General features: G+C 32.0%; 1 protein-coding gene across 1 annotated transcript in view; it reads left to right on the top strand.

Moving 5' to 3' along the window:
- LOC115887290 (discoidin domain-containing receptor 2-like) overlaps positions 1-6,793 on the top strand; it is a 523,559-nt gene extending 516,766 nt beyond the window's left edge. The window contains exons 18-19 of the mRNA XM_030906681.1: positions 271-462; positions 6,388-6,793. Of these exons, the coding sequence (XP_030762541.1) occupies positions 271-462; positions 6,388-6,793 (598 nt within the window). The remainder of the gene's footprint in view (positions 1-270; positions 463-6,387) is intronic.
- The last annotated feature ends 13,100 nt before the right edge of the window (positions 6,794-19,893 follow it).

Genomic DNA, 19,893 nt, shown 5'->3' with positions numbered 1-19,893 from the left:
TTCATTCATTCATTCATTTCAAATTTTGTTATTTACATACATAGGGGTGGGGTAGTTTTCACCCTCTTTGGACTTTTTATCGAGTTTTGTCGAAGTCAAATATTTAAGCGCTTGGCAAAACATAAGTACCCCAAATCTTATTCAAATCAAAATAACGGTTCTTAAAATATCTTAAAAAATGTGTTTATTTTTTTGACACGCACTTTTATAAAAGTGATTATAAGCAGCGTTAGCTATTACTTAATAACTAATAATTTATTATATTCTTAGGCACGAATTTCTCAGAGAAACGTCATGGTTAGCTGGTTTAAGAGATCCTAACTTAGCCAGAGTAGTAGGATTATGCAGCCAAGATGAACCTATGTGTGCTCTTTTGGAACATTCAGATGGTAGCGAATTACCGAAATTTTTTGAGTCCAGGGTTGTATGTGAGGATGGCAATCCTGTTGCGCCATCTGTGAGGTAAGTGTACCTACATTTTCGATGTGCATTAATAGCGGCTTCCTTAATACACTAAGGCCAACTGTCCACGGAGGCGTAGCTAGTTTCATAGGCGCTGCAAAATACGTCGTGCAGCTTGTGCAGCTTGGCGCACTAAGCTCTGTCCACGAACCGTATTGCAAACGTACGTCTTCATCCATTTGTGACATTGCTGTTCAACGAGCAAGACGTTATTTTGGATTACTACTATATCCAACGTCGCAGATTGGATCATGGTGGCGAATAAAATAAAGTGGATACATAAGGATAGATTCTAACCTGTCCATTTAATGTAATTCGCCACCTCATTCTAAGTCCTCTCAGATATATCTTTTCTTGAAGGGTGTATTCCCTCGTAGGAGGTAAATGCCCACTCCTCGGAGAATGAACATCTGTTGTCAGAGGAGAATGGGAATAACCTGCCTCCCCCCCCCCCATATAACGAGTTGAATATAACGAGTTGAATATAATATAGACTGTATGATGAGCTATAACTCAAGCAGGAGAGACACAATAGATCTTTAAGGTCGCGGTGATTAACCCCTCCTCTTACTCATTCTACATCTTTTCTTGCATATCCAGCAAGGTTATGATTGTACAAAAATGGATATTTTCCACATTCACTACAAATCTCGCAGCAGCACCCGCCAACCAGGCGTACTACAAACGTATAATGACTAATACGCGTCTATTAAGCTACTATTATTAGTTATTAGTATTAGTCATTATATGTTTGTATAAATATTTTTTCTTCGTTTCTTTTTTAAATAGAACATCCTGTATATTATTTTTTCAATAGATGAGAATTAAAAAATGAACATTTTTTGTATTTCGAGTATTTCAAAATGTTTAACGGTTTTGCAGATATTCGCGGTTATATATTTCATATGGTACCTTTTTATAGTATGGTACACACACGCACAGTAAATTGTTATCAAAGCCACCCAATGATTTCTCTCTCGTATTTTACCATTGAAAGAGCCATTTGAAATAATTCAACCACACATTCATTAATCACTAAAAATTTTAACTTAACATTCATTAACCACTAAAAATTTTGAAATACTTTAAATACAAAAAATGTTTATTTTGTAACTCTCCATCTAATAAAAAAATAATATACTGGATGTTCCATATAAAGAAAAAAAGAAAATTTATTTTATATTTTAGAAAATTTGGCGTAGAATTTTAAACACCCTGTATGAATTAAGATTACGATATTTATAGCAAAGTAAGTTTAAACTATCTAAAGTAAATAGCTAATTTAGTTTTGAATTGAGGACAGGTTCTTCTATTTTCTAGTAATTTTTTTTAAGGAAGGTTGAAAAATTTGTATTTTTTATTTATTTATTAATATCTCTGAAATTATCGAAATATATTTACTCATATCTTAGGCTTATGTAAAGTGATCTGAAAGGAAGCCAAAAATGCAATAATATACAGGGTGTTCTATTTAAAGAAAATCATCCCGATCCACTCACACTTTCTTGAGCCACTCTATAGAAGTTAAATTATTTTCCGAAAATACATCCTGGTACATACTTTAGGTTTGTACTAAAACAAAATTCTCAAGTTTTTTATTCTAGGAACTACAGATGCTCGACACACTCTTGCCTGACCCTGTATAGCTTTATCGGAAACCTAGGTCACCCTTTACAGGGTGAGTCTTAAATAAGTGCAAATATTTTTAGGGGTAGCATATTTTGACCCCAGAAACACGATTATGAGGTTTTTCTCGTAAAATTTTTTTTTTGAAAATTTAGAATTTTTTGAAAAAATTTAGGATTTTTTTTAGTTTTTAGTAAAAAAACATAATTTGTTGATAATATGGCAACATATATAGTATGTTTTATAGATTAAATTTACAAGAAAGAAAATTCAGAAAAGATCCAGTGGTTTTCAAAATTTCAGCAAAAATTCAGTTTTTTTGGAAATGTTCAAAGTAAAATAACTCGGTTATTTTAGATTTATTTGAATATATACTGTAAATATTTCAAAACGGTTAGTAAAATTTACTAAAATGTTGTAATTTTTACTATATTTTCGAGACTCGTTTTCTCCGTGTGGAAAATATTTCTACTAAAACTTATACAGGGTAGCTTTTATGTATGGAAACGGTCGATTATTACGTAAAATATAGGAGGTACCGCAAAAAGTTAAATATAATAGTTATAGGGTTTATAAAGAGAAAATATGTTTCTTTAATCGAGATCTACCAACCCTAAAAATATTTGCACTTATTTAAGACTCACCCTGTATAAAGGTTGCGTTTTTTTGAGGTACAGAACCCTAAAAAATGTCTATATTAATTTTCTAGCTAGTAAAGTTGAAACAAAATATTACTTAACATATAACAAAAACGTATTCTTTTCAGTCTAATGCAGTTTTAAAAATGAGACATCGAAAAAACATTAAATTAACTTTTAATAACTATTGCCGGCGCGCCTGCCTAACAAAAATATTTTCAATAGCCACTGTAATGGCATTCGTGTAATGTGGAAAACAAAGCCTTTTTATATTTTTTACAGCTCCCGCCATTGTTAATATTTTCCGAATAAAGCGCACGTAAAATTCGAAATAATACCGAACGGGTTAAAAATGTAATACTACCGTCTCCTATTACCCTTCCAAAAATGTTTCGCTGCAGACAAAACACTGTTATTAAAATTTAGATTATTCCTAAAAAAACACTATATTAAAGTGCAAAATCAATACACAGAAAAAGATATTTGGAGGTATTAAAATATATATTGTCTGTTTTATTATTCAAAAAATACCATGTTTTATAGAATTATTTGAATGTAACATAAATTTTTATAGGAGAAATGATTGGAACTATAAAATATAAAATAACATATTTATTAAATAGTTTTATAACTATAGCGCATACCGGGTGTTTCTCGAAAGTGGCTCACTGATTTGTGTTCTACACACAACAAATATCCTTTTTTTTTCTTTTTTTTAATCATATATTTATGACCTTTAATCGGTATTATGTATGTATGTATGTCCGGTTTTACAGCGTCCTTCGTCGCCCTCCGATCTCCATGCGCCACCTCCGTCTATTGTCCCAATCTCCTGGTAGTAGGTTCCTTTCCGACATGGCTCTGTCGATTCCTTGATTCCAGGAAAGTTTAGGTCGGCCTCGTTTACGTCTGTCTGTAGGGGTCCACTGCAACACTTGCTTTGGTATTCTATCGTCAGCCATTCGTTGTACATGGCCGTACCACGTTGTACATGGCCGAACCACTGCAGTTGTTTTTCTTGTATATCTTGTACAATGTTACCCTCCACCTTCATTTTTTCACGTATTCTCTCATTCCTAATTCTCTCTTAAACGGGAGATTCGGGCTGATCATCGCCAAAAGTCCATTTCGGGCGACAACAACTTCTTTTTATGTTTTTCGCTTAATTGCCGTACCTCAGAGATATATAACATTACGCTTTTCAGAATCGCGTTATAAATCAGTTTTTTTTTTCTGTGATCCGAGATATCCCTAGACCAAAGCACCGAGTTCAGCGCTCCTATCCCCTTTCTGCCTTTACCAATTCGTTCTTGGATTTCCTTTTCGCATCTCCCTTTGCTTGCGATTTTTACCCCTAAATACATATATTCTTCGCAAGCTTCAATTTTTATATTGTTATTTAATACTAGGTCTTCCAACTCGCCACTGACACACATATATCTTGTCATCTTCTTGTTTAGCTCTAGTCCCCATTTCTCGTACTCCTCTATCAGTTTTCTGGTCATGTTTTGATGGTCAAACTTCAACAAAATATTCCTTATGTTTGGACTAAATACTAAATTTTCTCGGGCTAAAGTTTTAATATATCCAAGAAGTACTACAACAATTACTTAGTTCAATACTATGGAAAAGGTAATTATAAATTTTGTTCTTCTTTAACATTTTAATAAAGCAAAAAATATGACGTTAATTAAAAATAATAATAGCGATCTATGAAAGAATGAACAGAAAATTATATTTCCATGGAAACGTGTTTCGATTTTTGGGACTTTTTTAGTGCTTGGAGAAAAAATGAACTATATTTTCATATTTCTTTATTTATCTCTCAACCGGTATGGAAATTTTTCTTTATAATAAACAATAATTGTTTTCTCTTATAAAGACGATTTTGGGACATACTGTATAACAGTTCCTCACCAAAATGAAAACGTACTGCGTGGTTCAAAAATAGAAAATTTACAATCTGACAACGCCGAAATGACTCTACACATGTCAAAAATGTTGCCTATTACTTTAAATAAAAAAAATAATTGAATTAACAAAGAAATCAGAAAATTATATATAACCATACATCCATACAACAATGATTAAGTAGTTAACAAAAAAAAACAGAAAAGTGAAAAAATACAAAATTCTAAATTTAAACTCTTATTTAACAAATTAATTCTATCAGTATCACGGTAAAATTCATCTACTGAATAGAGCACTTTATTTCTAAGTACTCTCGTACTGCTGTTTTTAATATGTTTATTGAAGCAAACCACAGTTTCAGGAAGACGGTTATAGAGAGATATTGAAGAGTTACTATAGTTACACTTTTTCCCCATTACTATTATCTTTTTCCTTATATCATAATCATGCTCTAGCTGGCTATGATCGGCCGTAAAATTCCCGTCTGGCATTGGCTAACATATTAGGCTAATAGTTTAAAAAGCCTCTCGTATTTTTACTTGAAGCTCATCCAGATTATTAGCCCTATTATGACCATACACTTTGGATTTTACATAACCCCACAAAAACAAATCATTGGGAGAAAGATCTGGTGATCTAGCGGCCCACAAAATAGTTCCATATCCACTAATTAAACGGTTGGGAAAAGTATTGTTCAAATATTCTTGAACAATACGGGCATTGAGAGCAGGGCAACCATCTTGTTGAAACCAGACATTGTGGAATCTTTCTCCAAATAACTCACGAATTCTAGGGACAATCTGCTGCTGTAACAAGTCCAAATACTTTGCAACAGTTGTGTTTCAAAATTATTAATAACTCTTGATATAGTAGGTAAAGATGGAATTGGCCTGTTTACAAAAGTTTGTGGAAAAATTGTTTGTATATCCCGATAACACCTATTTTGGAAATACCATTTTACAATTTGAATTTTCTCACGAACTTCGTAAACATCCATTATTTTACTTAAAAAATAAATTTTCCACGAGAGCTGTCGCGAGAATCTATGTATTCGTTTTGGTTATTAAAACACGAATAAATACAAATTCTGAAACATTCTTATCACATTTTCACCTATTTTTATTTTATCGCATTTTTTTCGTCTGCTTTTTATCCGGCGGACGGGTATACGCTAATTCGTCCGAGTTCTGCCTATGTTACTACTACGGTGGTCCGGTCTGTATAAGCAAGATACGCAGTTATAGCCGCATCCGTTCAAATATTTTCCGCAATTATTTTGAGATCATAGCTATATGTGATAATTTCCGCAGAAACATTAATAACATGAGCCTTCCAATCCAATATTTTGTATACAAGTATACCTAGACATTTTACTGTACCTATCTGTAGAAACAAATACATATAGACTATGTAGGTATTTACTAATAATACAGTTGTATATATTATTATTTGTTTGTACAGGTAAGTAAGCTTAACTTACAAGTAATATTTCGCATAATTTACTTGACCTTAATACTTCTTGAAATGTTTCATATTGTATGCAGTTGAAGTTTGAACCTTTGCGTTACAGCAGCAAAATATAACTCTAGTTAATACTAGTTCACCACTATTCACCAAAACACTTTCCACTCTGCTGATGATGCTAAACACTTTATCGAAACGCGCGTCAGTGTTCAACGAAAGTGTTTTGATTTGGTTTTTACCCCTTAGTTGCATCTTTATAAAGAACTGTGATTTTTTTTAATTTCAGATCTCCACCTGAAGACGCATCAGATGACGAAGACTTTAAAATCGACATCAAACAGGAATTCGATCATACGGCCGCTAGCACCGCGGTTCAAAGTAACAGTAGTAACAGTGCTTCTACGCTTGAAGATCCCAATCCGCCCAAGAGGACTAAACTAGAAGACCATCACTGTAGCAGTTACGATAACACCACTGTGCTGCATCTGCTTCAGGAGATCAGAGAGATGATCAATTCCAGAAACAATCCCATATCGATTTTTTTCGATAGCATGGCCAAGACTGTAATGCAGTTTCCACCAGCACAAGCTGCTGAGGTAAAATTAAAGGTTTGTCAAATTGTTACGGAAATGGAATGTAAATTATTGGAGGAAAGCGGAAATTATCCTGAAAATTTGGAGAATTTTCAATGAGAAATATTTTTTGTTATATAAATCTGTTATACCATTTGAATTAAGGTTATTATGAAATTCTCATGTAAATAATTAGTATGTCCAAGTAATAGTACATAGTCCATTTCAAAAGAACCATATATCATTTATTAGAAATCTTCATAAATATTTTGATACACTGGTATCTTTTGCATAACAGGAATACATAATATTTACAGAAATTGTAAATTTCTTGTAGCTGCATTTTAACTACTGATACTATAAACGTTTAAGATGTAGTATAAAACCTGACGAAGAGCTGGAAATTCTTTGATTCGAATATCTTGGAGTTGACGTAAAGTACTTTTTACATTATCTCATGTTTATCAAAATTTGATATACACTATGGACTACAGTGGGTCTTGGGTTGGATTTCCATGTCCAGGACTGAATAGCTATGGCGATCTTGTAAACGGGGGTGAGACAAATGCGGAGTGTATATTACATAATCCCTTAATCCTTATAAGCTTTGCTTTATTTCATGTGCCTGAGGCAGTACTTGCTCTCCTCTCTTTGTTCAGTGCTCAGTGCTTCTTATTGTGCTGAAAGCATTGACTATACTCTTCGTAGATACGAAAATCGAAACCCAAAGCCACGCCTTGCCGACAGTGTATAGAATCACATTTCCTATCATAAACAGCCTCTACACTATTCCCGAAATATTTTACGAAATATTCCTGGAAATATTTCGCAAAACATTTCTAGAAATACTTTCAGAAGTAAACCCAAATGTAAGTCCGTGTTATAAGAAGTAAAAAGAAGTTGTTAAAAGAAGTAAACCCAAATTAAGCCCATTCGTGTCGAGCACAGTCCTAACCTAACTAAACAAACAACCAATCACAGCGCGTCTCGATCTATTTCAGGAAACGTGGGAACTAATTTTTTAACACGGGCTTATAATAATCGTACTGTTTTGTGAAATAGCACGAAGCAATCAAGGTGAAACGTTATGATGGCTTCAGAAAAATAAGTAAACGTGGAATATGAATAAATATCATTATTTTGTAATGGAGTGTAATGTAATACCACTATATTAAACTGAAATCAAAAATCAAAAACAGTGCATTTAGAAAACTGTAACCGATGGTAGATTAAATTGGCTATCCCTCTAAGGTTACACAAGAATATTTAGTTTTAATTGTCTCACATTATTAATTACAATATAGTAAAAAAATATATTTCCAAAACTTAAAAGTGTAAAACTGCGGGGCAATACGCAGTGACTAACTGTTCTGGCGGTCCGCCTTTTAAGGTTATAATCCACGGTATTAAACTCTTTAAAAAATCGTCTAATTATTTCTTATTTTTGAATGGATTTATAATCAAACCATGTTATTATTATATATAAAAGTATCTTTTATTGGCATCGGGTAAATCAATAGTTTTCTCAATCAGCTCGATATATTGATGATGTTGCCAGTATTACTCATCAAACTCATCACTGTTATATTAATCAATTAAGACCGCGTAAACCAACATAACATATACAATTTTACACAGGGTGCTACAAATTCGAGGTACGAGCATTGATATCTCGGTAACCGTAATAGATACGAACATGGTTAAATTGGGGCAAAGTTGCTCCTTGGCATATTCACCAACTTGCGATAAAAAAGTTTTAAAAATTTCAAGGATTGCTGAGTTTTTTGGAAAAAACGAATTTTTTTGAAAATGAATTTTATTTTTTCCTGTCGTTACTTTAAAGAAAATCATAAAAATTACACATTCTCATAGCCACTTTATAAAAGCTATTTGATAGTATTTTTAGATTTTCAAATTAGCTGATAAGTTGTGAGATACAGAGGCTAACTTAATTTTTTTAAATAAAGACCTGCATTTTTTATTTCAGGTTTTGAAAGAACTCGGTCTTCTGAGTACAATGATATGCATACTTGATATTTTTTTTTGTTTTGGGTACCTTAACAATAACGAAACCTTTTAATTGTTATTTAAAATATTTTCAAATCCGGTTCTGATTTTTAATTTATTTAATCTGATTATATTCTTCACAACAATATTGATCAGCGCTAATTAACATTGAATAAGGAAAATCACATTAAAAATTGTTATTAAAGGTATGTTCCCAGAAGAATCTCTGACTAGTCAGCGCGTTTCTTATTGGTTGAAATGCGTAGAAACCTGACTAACAATCAGGTTTCTACGCATTTTAACCAATGAGAAACGTGATGACTAGTCAGGGATTCTTCTGGGAACAGACCTTAAGAGTACAAAAACAATTAACGAGCACTAAAAAACAATTAGAGAGTATAAAATGCATTTGGAAGTATAAGGTCTGTTCAAAGAGCTATAAATAAGATTGAACGAAAAACAAATGTGTGCATTATGGAGGGTGGTAACTCTAATCGTAGTTATTTATAATAACTACCATTAATATTATGCATATTATTAGATCGTATACTGAGATTTCAAATTCACAATAAAAAAAAGTTAAAAATAATAGATATCTTTAAATTGCTGACCTGGATATTAAATATTTTATTCTTTCAATTGGCGTGATTTTTCTTATTCAGTGTTAATTAGCGCTGATCAATATTGTTGTGCTGAATATAATCATATTAAATAAATTCGGACTTCAAATTATTTTACAGTTACCTAATAGACCTAAATAGTTTCGTTACTGTTAAGGTACCCAAAACAAAAAAAGTATCAAGTGTGGCATATCATTGTACTCAGGAGACCGAGCTCTTTCAAAATCTGAAATAAATAAAATGCAGGTCCGTATTTAAACAAATTAAGTTGGCCTCTGTATCTCACAAATTGTCAGATAATTTGAAAATCTAAAAATCAGATAGCCCTAATAAAGTGACTATGAAGAATGTGCAATTATTTTTTTGATTTTCTAAACAGTAACGACAGGAAAAAATAAAATTGATTTTCAAAAAAATCAGTTTTTTCCAAAAAACTCAGCAATCCTTGAAATTTTAAAAAAATTTTTGATCGCAACTTGGTGAACATGTCAAGGAGCAACTTTGCCCCAATTTAACCATCTTCGCATCTATTACGGTTTCCGAGATACCAATGCTCGTACCTCGAATTTGTAGCACCCTGTATACTAAATCATTATAATAAAATTAAATACCTCATACACATATATTGTAATTATATTCCTGCAGATTGAGTGAAAAGTTTTGTTCTTAAATATCTACTCTACATATTATTAAACGCGTGTTCAAATATTAATCTTGTTGAATATATGCATATCAACATAAAACGAGATGTAATTAACGAAATATCATCGTAACAACAGCTATTTTAGAAACGTCTAGGATTACTTATTTCACTGAGATTTATGATAAAAAGTCCTTTGCCTCGGGTACATATACCGCCACGTTTTGGAAATAGCTCAAAACGAAACAAACTTGAACGAGGCAACATGAAATGCTAAAAAAAAATACGCCCTTCTCATGAGTAGTTTTCAGGCGCTTTTAAGAATAGAAAGTATGTCAAGACAAATCAAAGTGGGTCAAGACAACTGAAAATAAACTGAAATGCGACCTTTACTTGGTTCGAAGAGTTCTCCGCATAGTGTAGAGGCTGCAGTAATAAAGTATTATCACTAACACAGCAATAAATCTAACATTTTTTTTCAGCAATATTTTATTAAAATATAGATTCCGTTGAATGTAGAAGTTTTAAGGATTAAGTTTGTAGCAAAAAAATTATTTGCTTGGAAAATACCTATTTGTTATGCCAATTAAAGCCGAGATATACAAAAAAAAATCTGTCAACTATTACAGCCAGGAAACAAATACACTACTGTAGATATACAAATACACCGCGTCGGCATTTCTGACCTTGGGTGCCGATTTTCGTGTGTACAAAGAGTACGATCAAGACGTAGAAGAGTAACTCCTAGACTTATCAACCGACCCAAAGTTTCGCCTGCCAGTAGGGTATGACCTCTCAAAGTTAAATGTTTTAAGAGAACCTGATCAGTTTATTTTTGGTTAAATTACAATAAGGATACTTTTTACTATAGTAACTAAAATGCAGCTAATTATGAAATTTCAAAATTAAACGAGATAATAGTTTAAATTTTTTGACAACCGAAGGGAATTTTTCAGTTCGTAGTTTACAGAATTTATAGAAATCATAGTGGAATTTTCCTCCTATTATATGATTACTTACAATCTAAGATTAAATAATTATTTTTAACTGATTTATTTAGGTTGAATATTATGTAGAATATTTTACATGAGTTTTACAATATTCTATTGAGGGCATTAAAGTATTTTTTATTTCATAAAATTACGCTTAAAAAAGTAAGTGTAAAAATTAGGTTTATAGTAGAATTAGGTGCATAGGGTGTCTGAAAATGTATGTAATACACTTTACCAACATTTTTTATGGAGTTCGAAAAAAAATATTATACGGAATCAGTTCAATATATTTAACAACAGAAAAAAAAATATTTTGACGTATATCATGCATATATATATTTGGTGTACTTACCAAAATTTAAGGGTTGATGACAATATATCGCAAATAAAAAAACAGGTTTAGATTTTGATTTTATATTTAACTAACCATTTTTAAAAATATACAGGGGCTTTGAAAATGTTGTAGGGATATTTTCAAAAAATTACTATGTTTTGTAATATTATAGTTATTAACGTAATAAGGCCGATAAACAACAAATAACGGCCGGGCTGAAGTTTGTGATCCGAGGCGATAGCCGAGGATCATAAGCAGCCAAGGCCGTTATTTGTTATCGGCCGTGTTGCGTTCTAGATTTTTCGTCATACTGCAGATTTTTTAGAGCAATAAACACTACTATTTAATAACAAATTTTATTGAACAATAACACAAGTAAGGATAAAAAATACATAATGTCTTATACTAAAATTCATTTTTCATGATAATGAACATGGAAATTAAAAGTGCACTTGTTGTTCTTAGAAATCTGTAATCCTTCCCAGGGATTTACAGATTTTATAGAAGAAGATGATGCTACTGAAGAATGGCAAATATTTGTATCCACTAAAGACACATTATTTTTGGAGCTATCATGAAAAAAGTTGATTTGTTATTTTCATTCTTTTGGAAACTGATTTTTCTATGTAAGTTTCTGCCACTGTTGAAGACTCCCATCCTCCTAGCTCCTTTAGCGATATAGTAAATCACCACCATTTTCGGCGAGCATGGTTGCTGATGATCTACGAAATGAATGCCCTGTATAACGTTCTGGATTCTCCAAGTTCAAAAATTTTGCAATTTTCTGCGGTACGCTCCCGATGGTATGTATACCGACGATTTGCTTAACACACTTGCCTTTCTTGTAACCAATGAAAAATTTTGATTGTCAAAGTTACGAGGACGCAGGTTGATGTATTTTTGTATAAACCATAGGCATCAAACGGAAGGCCCGTTTTTGGAATAAGAAATTTCCTATCTTTCTTATTTTTAGTATTTCTTAATGAGACAAGAATATTTTTCTCCGAATCTTCGAAATCATCAACTGTGAGTGACCAAAGCTCGCTGCGCCTACAAGCTCCAAGAATACCAAGCACCAATACAATTTTTTCGAGTAACCAGGTGTAATCATCGGCATCCAGTAGAAAATTATTTATGTCATTCTCCGACAGAACTTTGGCTTTTTTGGTGAATAACCTTCGTTTTTGCGCCTCAGAAACATGAACAGTTTACCAAATCTATGAACAAATATAATTTAGATGAGTATGATTAAATATCGAAGAATATAATGGCTTTTTACCTTGATATGTCGATGTTTTTCATATACTCTCAACGCAAGCTTCAGCATGGATATCTTTGTCCACAGTGATGTAGGAGAATACATTTCAGACATTCTTTTAGCATAAGCCAGCAATACCGCTTCATTTACGCTGTTTATACTTCTATCCTGCCGCCACTTCAAAAAATTGTCATATTCCTGCTGATATCTCTCTCTGGTTATAGTCGGAAGTAAATTTTGAGTAGCCGCAGCCGCTTCCTCCTGTATTTCCAACGGAATTTCTCGCGACATCTCGCTATGGTCTATTTTCCCAATTTTTGAAAAGTCCAACTGACAATAAATAGTCATTGTTGCAGGTGACAGACGTTACGATTACCTTAGAAACTTAACGGCCGCCGGCCGTTATGATAACGTCCGGCGGACGTTATATGCATCTTTTCCATTCTGATTTTGCTTATGTTATAATAATATAACAATATAGTATGACGAAAAAATAATAATTTGTTTTTGGACATCGAACTTATTGTAATTATCTATACAGGGTGTTCCAAAAAATGTGCCATCTCTCGTGGGGAGATTCCTCACGTAAAAATAATTTAATAATTTAATTTTTCATATCAACATAGGTCCGACTCTGCTTTGTTTCGTAGCTACAGGATGTTAAAATCGTAATAATCTTTCGATTTATTCAAATTTCCTTCCAAGTACTTTTAGTGATTTGAATGAAATTTTGGGGGTAAAAGTTACTATAAGTGTTCCATATTTTAATGCTAAAAAGTGTCAATAAATTCATCAGGGACGTGCATATGGGTTATCACTGGAATATTTTTCAAGATAAAAACATGAACATTGAATTTTTTTCTTTTGATATCAAAATTGTGTAGGCCGTTTAATGCCAATTAAAAGTTATCTCTTGATCCCAATTCCAGTTCAGCCTCCTTGATGAGATAAACGCAATTTTATTAATCACAATTAATAAAATTAATTATATATTTTACCTAATTTATTATTAAATACTACTACTATTAGTTACTATTACTATTGATCCAACATACAGCAATTTCAACAAGAAAAATAATGGTATTTAAGACAATTAAAAAAAAGCTAATTTTAAAAAGTTTTAACATCCTGTAACTCTAAAACTATGCATTTCCATACCCGTGTTTATAGAACCTTTTTTTCATATTTTTTTATGAGGATTTAATGAGTACTTATTTAAGACTTTCGCAAGTTAATGATTTTATTGTTTTTTAAATGTTACTGTTAGACTTGAATCAAGGCAAATTAATAAAATTGCGTTTATCTCACCAAGAAAGCCAAAATCGACAAACAATCAAGAGACAACTTTTAATCGGCATTAAACTGCTTACACTATTTTGCTAACAAGAAAAAAAAGTCAGTGGCGTACATGCTTTTTTTAGAAAAATATTCCAGTGATAACCCATATGCACGTCGCTGGTGAATATGTCGACACATTTTTAGCTTTAAAATATGTCGCATTTATAGTTGTTACTTTTACTATCAAAATTTCATTCGAAATGCTAAAGATACTTGGAAGAAAATTATAATAAATCAAAAAAATATTAAGACTTTAACACCCTGAAGCTACGAAACAAAGCAGATTCGAACCTATGTTAATATGAAAAATGAATCTTATTTTTACGTGATGAATCTCCCCACGAAAGATGGCACATGTTTTTGAGACACCCTGTAGATAAAATAAACTCTTTATTTTTTCCTGTAAAATATATAGGTAATCAATCGAAATCCAAGCAATTTTCCTTTTTAACATTTCTCGATATATTGTCATATAAGTTTCAGTTCTCTTAAACAAACATACATATTATATAAAGAGAATTTGTCAATTTTCTAACATAACAGTTGTGATATGACATATGTCAAGATATTTTAGGGTGAGTCCATACTATCGTAGGAAGAGCAGAAAAAAATTAAATTTTTCGAAAATTAATCTGTCAAATATTTCATTGCTGAAGATTGGTAGGCTGATCTGTCGTTCTAAATGACCTCTAAATAAAGTAGACCCGGCATTTCATTCATAAAAAGAAAAACATCAGAATCAGACATTCGTTCCTTGTTCTATGCGAGTGGGAACAAGACGGGCTGATCGCAGTCATGAAGGATTCCCGAGAAAATGGCAACGCTGTTCAGAGATCTTGAGAGTGTGTGCCAGTGGCGTAGTTACTTTGATTGTAATATATAATTTAATATTATATTCTCGTAAATGTGATTTTTGGATACGATATATTGTTGTGCTAGATAGCTCTTCAAATTTTAAAAATGACTACTTCTATACTCCAATCACTTCTATACGAAAATAACTAATTGAAATTATGATATGCACATTTCTATAGTAATGTCTGTAAATTGTTCCAGTAGTAATATAATCCATCAAGTGTTCAATGAATACGAGCCGAAGACGACTTTTATAAAACATTTATGTGAATTAATGGTATTATTTTGATTGAAGCAACGGTGAAAAATGAGAATATTTTAAAACTGTCGTGACAAATTGCAATTTAATATTAGGTATAAAAATATTACTATTTATAACAACAATAATAAAGATCTTTATAAGGATTATAGTCTTAATAAACAAAACAAAAAATACATTCCTCTATTACAAAAATTATACTATCAAAAAAAAACGGCGTCAAAAATGGCAATCGGGATAATTTTGGCAAGGTGATATGTCATGACCCCTACTTTTGTTTATTTTTTAATGACACTTACTGGCAGTAGTACGCCTTAAGGTTGTATTTGATTTTTAAATGGTGTAATATAAATTCGAAATTTTTTTTTGGATATCGATTTGTGTTTTTGGAAACGTTCTATCCTTTTATAATTTTTCTATAATCATTATTAGTTTTTTCATTATTATTTTTCATTACAAGTTTTATGTCAATTTTTACTAAATGACATCTAGAAATAGACCTCGCCAAAATTATATTCGATTGGTATTCCTAGCAGTCTTTGACGCCGTTTTTTTTCGATCATACGGTATTTAGTATGTAATATCCATTATATAAATCTATTTTGATTTTACACTTAAAAAAATCATCTTTAATAACTAAAAATCCTAATAACAATCAGTATGATCGAAAAAAAAGGCATCTAGTTGGCTTAGAAATGAACATCGATGACATTCCCCATATACGCCGTTTTTTTTTCGATCATATGGTATATCACTATTGAACATTTTTCGTAATTATGACATCTTTAATTTTTTTGTATATTTTTTCAACAAATTAATATTCGCATTTGTATACTTGGTTTTGATAATATTTAAATATTATGATCAAGATATTCAATAAAACCAAACGTGACGAAACTAACCTAATGTAATGGTTCATTACTATAATACCGAATAACGGTACATTCCAAAACTGTGTGATTTACTAATATTTCCAAAGATTTTTTCCTATTTTACTTTTCGGCACCGCACTGATGTAACATAGCCTTACTCACTTTCGAAATCAAACTTCTAGGTTTAAATCGTCTCTATTTTTGCAAATTAAGCAAGTTCGCACCATTGTCTTATTGTTTCTGAATAAAATCACTAAAAATAATACCACAAAACAAATTATAATATTATATAAACAATAAAATATCTGGAAATCACCTCATAAAATATTTCGAAAAACCACAACACATTGGCAACGCCGTAAAGCAATTTATGAACGAATTCGAACTGGATGTTTTGTTGGCTGCCTGAATTTAGGAGTACAGATAGTAAAATGCGTACGTTGTCAGTATCAGCTGGCGTTGCGACGTTGTCGATTGTTTTATGTTAAATTTCTTAAAATCTAAAAATTATAATTACAGAAGATTTAAATAACGGCTAATGCTGATTGGGAGTAGTTTGTGATACTAGGCTACCTTTAACTATTATCGGTTTAAAGTATTATTCTACGTACGTAATCTATATTTGGAATTCCTGGTTTACAATGTGGGTTAGCTATCCCCGTACGTATACGTAGGTAAGATTTCCTTTTAAATGCGGTCGAAGTGGAAATTTGGCATACATGCAATTTTCTAAGGCAATGATGGATTTCGCCAGAATGTAAGTCGCCGGGTCTAATTGGTCGTTCTGCTTTTTCTACGAGTCTGGACTCATCCGTGGATATCTCAATAATAAAAAATAACATTTTGTGCGAACTTTATTGCACACCCTTTATATACGTAAAAGTTTTAATTTAAAAAATGGTCATATTTTGAACCATATAGTTTACAGGGTGTCCCAATATTCCGTGGACATAGAACTGCTAAGTCTTTTTGGCACATTGGACAAAATTTACCTCTAACAATCACAAGTACATTGGACATAATTTACCTCTATTCAAAAGTGCTTCGTTTGTCCGTTAGAGGGCATCAAACTTTAAACAATAAACACATTTTTAAGATATTTTAAAAACCGGAGATATTCCAATTTGACTGGGATTTCGGATGCCTAGGTTCTGATATGCGCTTTAACATTTGACTTTCTCAAAAAAGAAGGAAAGATGCAGGAAGGGTGAAAACTACCCCCACCCCTACATAAATTTAATTGCAAATATTTTCCAACTGAACCGACGACTGGTTTTCTTTTTGTAAAATGGGGTTTCTTGTATTTATTACATATTTTGCCTCTTGTAAAAAACGCCATATCGCTTACTTTTTGAGAAAATACATTTTTGTAATTTTTTTGCCAAAGCAGACCTACAAAGTATACAGCGAGTTTACAGCATGGAGTTTAATAAGTTAGTTGTTTGTAAGTTGTAGCGTTATTGGAAGTTATAACTTAATTTAACACAATTTACATCCATACAATAATGCTTGGTTTGTCCGATAGGAGGTATCATTCAAAAATAAACCCGAACTCTAATTAACTTAAAATTTATGAAGCTTATTGTCAAATTTCATTTGTGATGCTAACATATCATTTATTTTTTTATTCGCCTAGATAGCTTGATGTGCCACGAAATATTTTTTGTAAGTCTGCTTCGGGAAAACGTTTTAGTTTCTCGAAAGGTATGCGCGAAGCGTTTTTTTACAAGATGCAAAAAAAGTAGTAAATACTAGAAGGACCATTTTTCCAACGACCAACGACCAACGAAGCACTTTATATAGAGATAAATTGTGCCCAATGAACTTATTTTTATCCCAAAAATACGTAGTAGTTCTATTTGAATGGAATATTGGGACACCCTGTATATGCTAATAAAGTTTCTATAAACAATTTAAGACCCCCTAATAATTAAGATTTAGTTGTTAAAACTAGTAGTAAGGACAAATTGGAATGTGATGATAACGAGAATGGAACATTTGGTTGGAAAAATTGATGTGATACTGGAAAATTTCGTGATATTTGTAATGATTAAAATTTCAAAAGTTTTTAGTGATAAGTATAAGAAATAAAAATGTATTTTGTTATTACCGCTCGTCTTAAAAAGACACTAAAAAGAAACTAAAACTTTCCTAAATAAAAACGTTAAGAAGAAAATAAACCTTAGTTTTATTTCGACTCATACAAATTTAGCATCAGTGCATCATAAAAGAGAAAGAAGCAAACATCGTAAAAATATTCTAGCGTGGTTCTCGTTTTTTGCTTATTTTGATTTGCTAAAATAAACTTAACCTTGGCACGTTAAAATTATAAAGAAAATTTAAAAAATGTTACATCTAAAAATAATTACGCGTTTATTTTATTCATGAACTTACCGGTGATTTTCCATAATACCAGAAAATAGATACAATAAGATTTGATTCGGAAAGCTTGGACATACGTTGCGTCTGGTTATATTTTGTAAAGGTTTATCTAACGAAGGCCAACAAAAGCAAAGATGGGAAATACACAATAATTTTCCATCGATCGAAGTTTCAAAATAAATCATTTATATCATAAAGGTTTTGAGACTAACTATAGAGTATACAGGTGAGTCTTAAATAAGTGCAAATATTTTCAGGGCTGGTAGATCTCGATAAAAGAAACATATTTTCTCTTTACCATTTTTCAGATAAGTCCAAAATAACCGAGTTATTTAAGTTCGAAAATTAAAAAAAAATGATTTTTTCTGGAAAAAATTTGAGAGCCACCGGATTTTTTCTGTATTTGCATCCCTTTTAATGCCGTAACCATAGAGTAAAGCCGTAACTATGGTACTATCAGAGATTAAGAAATTATCCCGTGGGAAAATTTGCGGTGAACAGGCAGTTCTAAAAAGTTTTCGAAATATATACAGGGAAATTTAAAAGAAAATTTACGATTTTCAACATCTTTTTTTGCGAAAAAACCTCATAGACATGTTCCTGGGGTCGAAATATACCACTCCTGAAAATATTTGCACTTATTTAAGATTCACCGTGTAGAGTATTTCAGATTTCAGTGGCAAATCCAGACTTAAAAAAAGTCTAAGCTAAGAAAAACCACTCGTCAACTGATCATCTACAGCAATGGGATCTATAACAATATGTTGTTGATATACAGGGTGAGTTACTAACGCCGTTACTAACGTGCGGTCTCTGAGACCGACTGCATTAAAAAAGTTCGACAATTCGGCAGGCTTAACAAGGAAACTTCTATGCACCTCGGTACCTTCCTAATTTGACGCCAATTATTCAGTGTGTGAGCGGCAGCCGTACAACTCAGGTTGTTTGGTATTTATTAGAAATTTCGGTGTGCCAGATCCAAGAACAGTTAACCTAATAGGACTGCTCATTCAGCCAAAAGTGTCCGCCAGGTGCATGCGAAAACTACTCGCTTTGTGACGTCATTGTAGTCCTTGTCATGGTTATTAGTCCTTATCCGGCAACCAATAATACACACACGTCACTCTGCACACGTGCATTATTGGTTGCCGAATGCAAAACATTCATTATTTAGTTTATTTATTTAAACACCTTATATGTATGCAGTATAGAAAATTAACTATATAAATCGTATTAAATACTCGGATAATGCATTTTTAAGAACATCAGTTCCCAGCATCACCTTTTGCAAGCATTCTTTTTAGACTACTTCCATATTTTGCTTTAAAATAATTAATAAACAAAATCGTGGGCACTTAGTATGCACTTTGTCACAATCCACAACACAAAATGAACGTATTTATACACTCTATAGCTCTAAAAACTTTAAAGACACCTTTTTCACAGTTAAAATTGACAAAATAATTCAATAACTCACAATTTCTCAGCTGTTATTTTTATAAGTTTACCATAGGCAACTAATAATACACACTATCATGACAAGGCTACGAAGGCCTGTCATTGTAGTCCTTTGACAAGGACTACAATGACGTCACAACTGTCAGCTGAAGCGCGGGAAGACCTGCCGTTAGTAATCGTGTGACTATATTTTGTTGTAGTGCGG

Source organism: Sitophilus oryzae, unplaced genomic scaffold (genome assembly GCF_002938485.1).
Source record: "Sitophilus oryzae breed Bouriz unplaced genomic scaffold, Soryzae_2.0 scaffold_562_pilon_pilon, whole genome shotgun sequence".
Taxonomy (NCBI): Eukaryota; Metazoa; Arthropoda; class Insecta; order Coleoptera; family Curculionidae; genus Sitophilus; species Sitophilus oryzae.
This window is presented reverse-complemented; position numbering and strand designations above follow the sequence as displayed.